Below are 7,605 nucleotides of genomic sequence, written 5' to 3' on the forward strand. Positions count from 1 at the left end.
GGCCTAGCCTCTGTAGAGTGGAGTTAGTCTCCTTTGAATTCCATCTCATTTCTTTCTGATCTGGCAGCTTCTATCTTCCCAGTCCTTGTCTCTCGAGGTGCTCGTCTCTTGTGGCCATCCGTGCCACACATTTGCCATTTCTCTATTGCAATGAGCTTTGTATGACCACTTTGGAGTGGTGGTCAGTGGTCATTTCTGGCATTGTTAAGTGGAACTTGTAATAACCACCTACTACTACCCCCCCCCCCCCCCCACACACACACACACACTCCAACTATTGGCACTAGTTAGTGCCGTGGGCCAGACCATCGTGATTAGCGACAGAGACTGGGGATGTCAGGTGGATACAGGGAAGTACACAGATACTGCACCTGGGGAGTAATTGGAGATGTAAGACCACTATTACCCATCCCACTTTTAAAATGTCTCAGAATGCGCCCTATGGAATCTGAAAAAAAAGGAATATTTGTTTAATGACTCCTCAGCATATTTTTTAAACTACAGCTATTGGGGGGGGGGGGGGGGGGGCGAATCTATAGAAGACGATCGATCTTGTGACCCATCGTACCTCAAGCAAGCGTTTTACCACTCGATTACATCGGGTAATATGAAGACTCTAAAGGCAACGCTACACGATACGAGAGTATCGTAATGAATAACCGATTGCACAGCAACTGACGAAATCGTACTACTAGTATTTGTCTTGTCACAATCGGCTTTCTTGTACGAGGTACTCGTATCGTGTAGTCTCGCCTTAACAGTGAACTCGGGTGACATATCAAAGGTGAACTATATCCCGACCCTAATTACATTTATAACTGACCATTGTTTCACAACAGTCTGACCACCTATAACTTGTGTTGTCAGTATTAAGTGTAATCCATAATCATGTGTCCATGCATCCAGCTGAAATTTCTCTCCAACGGGCCTGTTCCACGGATGTATTATTTATCTCATAATTTGATATTCTTATTGGTCATGTGACTGGTTTTTGACCAATAAGAATACATATATATCATCATTGTGTAATAAATATACATATTACTCAACTTTCGATAGGGATCTAATTAACGTTCAAGCACGCTGTCTTGGACACACACAACCCTTAGTTTTCTAGGCTGTCTGTCCAGGACAGCGGGTTACTGGTTAGTTGTTAGTGGTTAGTGACATAAACGTCGGTGTATTGGGCGTTAAACCTAACTCTGGGTGGGAGCCAGTGCCGGGATGCGAACCCAGTACCTACCTGCCTTATGCCCAATAGCTTAACCACGACACCACCGAAATATCTCTGCACCGGGCCTGTACCACAGATGTATTATTTATTTCATAATTCGATATATACTACTCAACTTTTTGCTAAAAAACACACGTCAAGTAAAGCATCTGCATTTAATGTGTTCGATAGAAAGAAAGAAAGAAGTGTTTTATTTAACGACGCACTCAACACATTTTATTTACGGTTATATGGCGTCAGACATATGGTTAAGGACCATACAGATTTTAAGAGGAAACCCGCTGTCGCCACTACATGGGCTATTCTTCCGATTAGCAGCAAGGGATCTTTTATTTGCGCTTCCCACAGGCAGGATAGCACAAACCATGGCCTTTGTTGAACCAGTTATAGATCACTGGTCGGTGCAAGTGGTTTACACCTACCCATTGAGCCTTGCGGAGCACTCACTCAGGGTTTGGAGTCGGTATCTGTATTAAAAATCCCATGCCTCGACTGGGATCCGAACCCAGTACCTACCTGCCTTATGCCCAATAGCTTAACCACGACACCACCGAAATATCGAAATAATTTGCTTGAGCAGCAGGTGGGGGTGGGGGGGGGGGGTCGATAACCAAAACCCACCCCCTGCACACGCGCCTGTGATGTATGCAACATCCAAACTGCATAGTCTCTTTGATCACATGTTGTACAATTTAACATGGGCACAAATTGTTTATCATGACATATATTTGGTATATTCCTAGCGAAACTTAAGTAGTATATATACACAGGTATAAATATACAATGAACACAAATGTAATAGATGTTGAAAATATATGCTTACATCTATTGCATGTTGTACTGTCTGGGTTTCTGCTAGAGGGTAAAACGGGTATGGCGCCAGACCTAAAATCTTTGGCAAAAATTTAGTTTTTAAGTTAACTTTTTGATAAAATTAATTACTCTTATCATTTCTGTATGATTTTCACAACCCTAACCCTAAACTATACCCATTTTCTTTCTTGTGGAGGCCCCCCATACCCCGTTGACTGTGGTTGGTTGCTTTTAATTCCATAGCGCCATACCCAAACATTTCTTTCTGGCAGAAACACTGATTGTGTAGTTAGTTATGTTATAATTCAGAATGTCTTCATTTACAATATACCTCTCGATATAGTGATGTGTTCAAACATAAAAATAAAAATGTGTAGATTAAACATGGAGTTTGTTGTCATTATGCAAGAACAAAACACACCAGTTACAGTTAGTCACAGAATCGGCAGAAGCAGGTGGAGGGGGAAGGGGTGGGGCTGACAGTCGAGGACTAGAAGCGCCCATGTTTCTATTGGGGTTAATGGGGCATGCTGTGTGATCCTTAACCATATGTCCATCTAATTATAAACAAAATGTGTGCCATTTTGACTTACTTTAGGATAGTCGGTTTGGGATCGATCCCCTTCCCATTGGGCTATTTCTCGTTCCAGCCAGTGCACCACGACTGGTATATCAAAGGCCGTGGTATGTGCTATCCTGTCTGTGGGATGGTGCATATAAAAGATCCCTTGCTACTAATGGAAAAAAATTGGTTTCTTATCTAAGACTATATGTCGAAATTACCAAATACTTGACATCCAATAGCCGATGATTAATAAATCAATGTGCTCTAACGGTGTCGTTAAACAAAACAAACTTTTTTTTTTAATTTTTGGGTAGATTTTGTATAGCGTCCATTTTGATTAATTGTATTCGGGTCCATTTTGAGCCTGATCTGTCCAAGACTCGTAGGGGTGTAACTTAGTGGTATAACGGTTGCTGGAGGTGCGATGAGCAGCAGGATCGATCGGCACCCATGGACTCCGATAGTTTACCGTCCTGGGTAACCATGCCCCATCGTGTTATGGTCTCTAGAGACCTAATATTTTTGTTTCTGTAAAGCTGTTTCACTTATAGCTTTACACTTTTACAGTTTAAAGTTTGTTTTGTTTAACGACACCACTAGAACACATTGATTTATTAATCATCGGCTATTAGATGTCAAACATATGGTCATTACTGACAGTCAGAGGAAACCCGCTACATTTGTTTCATTAGTAACAAGGTATCTTTTATATGCACTATCCCGTAGACAGGATAGCACATACCACGGCCTTTGATATACCAATCGTGGTGCACTGGCAGAAACACGAAATAGTCCAATGGGCCCACCGACGGGGATCGATCCTAGACCGACCACGCATCATGCGTGTACTTTGCCACTGGGTTACGTCCCGCCCCGGTACACTTTACAGAGACAGAAATAGTCGGTCTTGTTATGGACGGTCTTGTCTATGAAAAAGTGCCTATAAAAGATCCCTTGCTGCTTTTTTTCGCTAGGAGTAGCCAGTCTGGCAGTCTGGTAGCCCGAGTACTCTGACTGTAAGAGAGCTAGACGGACATTTGGAAATAAATACGCTCTCATTACATGTAATGAGAGCGTATTTATGTCCAAATGTCCGTCTAGCTCTCTTACAGTCAGAGTAGGCCTACTCGGGCTAGCTCAAAATGTGCACGTTAAACCGTACGACCATGACAATGATCATCATAATGGAACAACGCTGCTGTCGACCTGCTTTCTCCTCACACCCAGTGGAGACTTCGGCCTCTTCGCCTGGCCCACCGCACTCCCCTGGTCCTGATGCTGTGGCACTTTCTTGTCTCTCTTCCCTTTCGACTTGTTCCCCGTTGTGGACTGCTGCTGCTTCTTGTAGAGGTCCCTCAGTTCCTTCTGGTGAACGCTCATATCTTTTTTCTCTTTTGAAGACAGGCCTCCCACTTTGCCTTTAGTTTTCACCGGTTTCAAAGGAGTCTTAAAGTGTTCACTATTGAAAACCACATCATCATCATGATCGCTATCCATCTCTGTTGAGTCCGGTATGACGACTGCATCGGACACGATGTTTGTCGCGGGGCTGTTTGAGCCAACCCGTGCCAGGGCGGCTGTTCCAGCTCTATCTTTATCTTCTTTAATGTTCTGCAAAATGTGTAAGTAGTCTGCTGGTTTCACAGAGTCATTCAACAGCAGAAGTCCCTCCTCAACCTCGTCACAGGAGTAGCCCACCGAGAGTCCCAGGTTTCGAAGGTAATTCAGATCGGAATTATTCTTGTCACCGCCCGAGTTGTTTTTGTCACCACACTCCTTTCTGCTAGACAACGCCGCCACTTTCGACTTCTGGAAAGCTGCCCCACCATCGGTCTCCAGAACCTCCAGCAGGCTGGATGCGTAAGCTGTTTTCGTCGTTGAAGCATCTCCACTGCTCGTGTGGTGATGATGAGGATGGGGATGACGATGGTTTTTGCTACTGAAGTGGGATGCAGCAGAACATTTGACATTGATTTCTCTTGCACCGGACTCAAACAGGTCTGCCTCACTGACATCTTCGTGGGAAAGACAGTCCAAGATGACGCGCTTCACTGAATTTGGCACGGCCTGGTAGTCTTTTGAAGACAGGCCTCCCACTTTGCCTTTAGTTTTCACCGGTTTCAAAGGAGTCTTAAAGTGTTCACTATTGAAAACCACATCATCATCATGATCGCTATCCATCTCTGTTGAGTCCGGTATGACGACTGCATCGGACACGATGTTTGTCGCGGGGCTGTTTGAGCCAACCCGTGCCAGGGCGGCTGTTCCAGCTCTATCTTTATCTTCTTTAATGTTCTGCAAAATGTGTAAGTAGTCTGCTGCTTTCACAGAGTCATTCAACAGCAGAAGTCCCTCCTCAACCTCGTCACAGGAGTAGCCCACCGAGAGTCCCAGCTTTCGAAGGTAATTCAGATCGGAATTATTCTTGTCACCGCCCGAGTTGTTTTTGTCACCACACTCCTTTCTGCTAGACAACGCCGCCACTTCTGACTTCTGGAAAGCTGCCCCACCATCGGTCTCCAGAACCTCCAGCAGGCTGGATGCGTAAGCTGTTTTCATCGTTGAAGCATCTCCACTGCTCGTGTGGTGATGATGAGGATGGGGATGCTTTTTGCTACTGAAATGGGATGCAGCAGAACATTTGACATTGATCTCTCTTGCACCTAACTCAAACAGGTCTGCCTCACTGACATCTTCGTGGGAAAGACAGTCCAAGATGACGCGCTTCACTGAATTTGGCATGGCCTGGTAGTCTGTTGAAGACAGGCCTCCCACTTTGCCTTTAGTTTTCACCGGTTTCAAAGGAGTCTTAAAGTGTTCACTAATGAAAAACACATCATCATCATGATCGCTATCCATCTCTGTTGAGTCCGGTATGACGACTGCATCGGACACGATGTTTGACGCGGGGCTGTTTGAGCCAACCCGTGCCAGGGCGGCTGTTCCAGCTCTATCTTTATCTTCTTTAATGTTCTGCAAAATGTGTAAGTAGTCTGCTGATTTCACAGAGTCATTCAACAGCAGGAGTCCCTCCTCAACCTCGTCACAGGAGTAGCCCACCGAGAGTCCCAGCTTTCGAAGGTAATTCAGATCGGAATTATTCTTGTCACCGCCAGAGTTGTTTTTGTCACCACACTCCTTTCTGCTAGACAACGCCGCCACTTCCGACTTCTGGAAAGCTGCCCCACCATCGGTCTCCAGACCTCCCAGCAGGCTGGATGTGTAAGCTATTTTCGTCGTTGAAACATCTCCACTGCTCGTGTGGTGATGATGAGGATGACGATGGTTTTTGCTACTGAAATGGGATGCAGCAGAACATTTGACATTGATCCCTCTTGCACCGGACTCAAACAGGTCTGCCTCACTGATATCTTCGTGGGAAAGACAGTCCAAGATGACGCGCTTCACTGAATCTGGCACGGCCTGGTAGTCTTTTGAAGACAGGCCTCCCACTTTGCCTTTAGTTTTCACCGGTTTCAAAGGAGTCTTAAAATGTTCACTAATGAAAACCACATCATCATCATGATCGCTATCCATCTCTGTTGAGTCCGGTATGACGACTGCATCGGACACGATGTTTGTCGCTGGGCTGTTTGAGCCAACCTGTGCCGGGGCAGCTGTTCCAGCTCTATCTTTATCTTCTTTAATGTTCTGCAAAATGTGTAAGTAGTCTGCTGGTTTCACAGAGTCATTCAACAGCAGGAGTCCCTCCTCAACCTCGTCACAGGAGTAGCCCACCGAGAGTCCCAGCTTTCGAAGGTAATTCAGATCGGAATTATTCTTGTCACCGCCCGAGTTGTTTTTGTCACCACACTCCTTTCTGCTAGACAACGCCGCCACTTCCGACTTCTGGAAAGCTGCCCCACCATCGGTCTCCAGAACCTCCAGCAGGCTGGATGCGTAAGCTGTTTTCATCGTTGAAGCATCTCCACTGCTCGTGTGGTGATGATGAGGATGGGGATGCTTTTTGCTACTGAAATGGGATGCAGCAGAACATTTGACATTGATTTCTCTTGCACCGGACTCAAACAGGTCTGCCTCACTGACATCTTCGTGGGAAAGACCGTCCAAGATGACATGCTTCACTGAATCTGGCACGGCCTGGTAGTCTTTTGAAGACAGGCCTCCCACTTTGCCTTTAATTTTCACCGGTTTCAAAGGAGTCTTAAAGTGTTCACTATTGAAAACCACATCATCATCATGATCGCTATCCATCTCTGTTGAGTCCGGTATGACGACTGCATCGGACACGATGTTTGTCGCGGGGCTGTTTGAGCCAACCCGTGCCGGGGCGGCTGTTCCAGCTCTATCTTTATCTTCTTTAATGTTCTGCAAAATGTGTAAGTAGTCTGCTGATTTCACAGAGTCATTCAACAGCAGGAGTCCCTCCTCAACCTCGTCACAGGAGTAGCCCACCGAGAGTCCCAGCTTTCGAAGGTAATTCAGATCGGAATTATTCTTGTCACCGCCAGAGTTGTTTTTGTCACCACACTCCTTTCTGCTAGACAACGCCGCCACTTCCGACTTCTGGAAAGCTGCCCCACCATCATGATACATGTAAATTATGTCATATACTTTTAACACAGGATATATGTTTTTACTATTTTAAATGTCGACATTGTTATATTTTTAGAAATAACGATCATAAAAGAGTACGAAACCTAACGGAAAGTGCACCCACAATTGAACTTTCTACTTCCTTCTCTTATCTATGACGTCAGGTATCAGGTCTCACTACACAGATCTATGTCGTCTGTCATTGAAACCAATGTTAAATTGCCCAACTTCAAACGAAGATTGCAAATAGAATGGTTTCTCATTGGCACTAACAACATACACCATTGCGAACATACATTATTATATAAGCATTTATTTTCACTCCAAAATTGAGAACATTTCCGTCTCAGTTTTTTGCTATATGACCGTATCTGGCTGTAGCCTAGTACCGATCACCCACCTGTTTTGTTTAACGACACCGCTGGAGCACATTAAT

At 45.0% G+C, this 7,605-nt stretch overlaps 1 protein-coding gene across 1 annotated transcript; it reads right to left on the minus strand.

The window, feature by feature from the left end:
* Positions 1–3,391: 3,391 nt before the first annotated feature.
* LOC121389377 lies at positions 3,392–7,299 on the minus strand. Its single transcript, XM_041520975.1, has 2 exons — positions 4,701–7,299; positions 3,392–4,016 (listed from the first exon to the last, which is right to left on the minus strand). Exons 1-2 carry the CDS (start codon positions 7,167–7,169, stop codon positions 3,792–3,794), a joined length of 2,694 nt encoding a protein of 897 aa, XP_041376909.1. The 5' UTR covers positions 7,170–7,299; the 3' UTR covers positions 3,392–3,791.
* Positions 7,300–7,605: the final 306 nt, after the last annotated feature.

Source organism: Gigantopelta aegis, chromosome 14, assembly GCF_016097555.1.
Source record: "Gigantopelta aegis isolate Gae_Host chromosome 14, Gae_host_genome, whole genome shotgun sequence".
NCBI classification, from domain to species: Eukaryota; Metazoa; Mollusca; class Gastropoda; order Neomphalida; family Peltospiridae; genus Gigantopelta; species Gigantopelta aegis.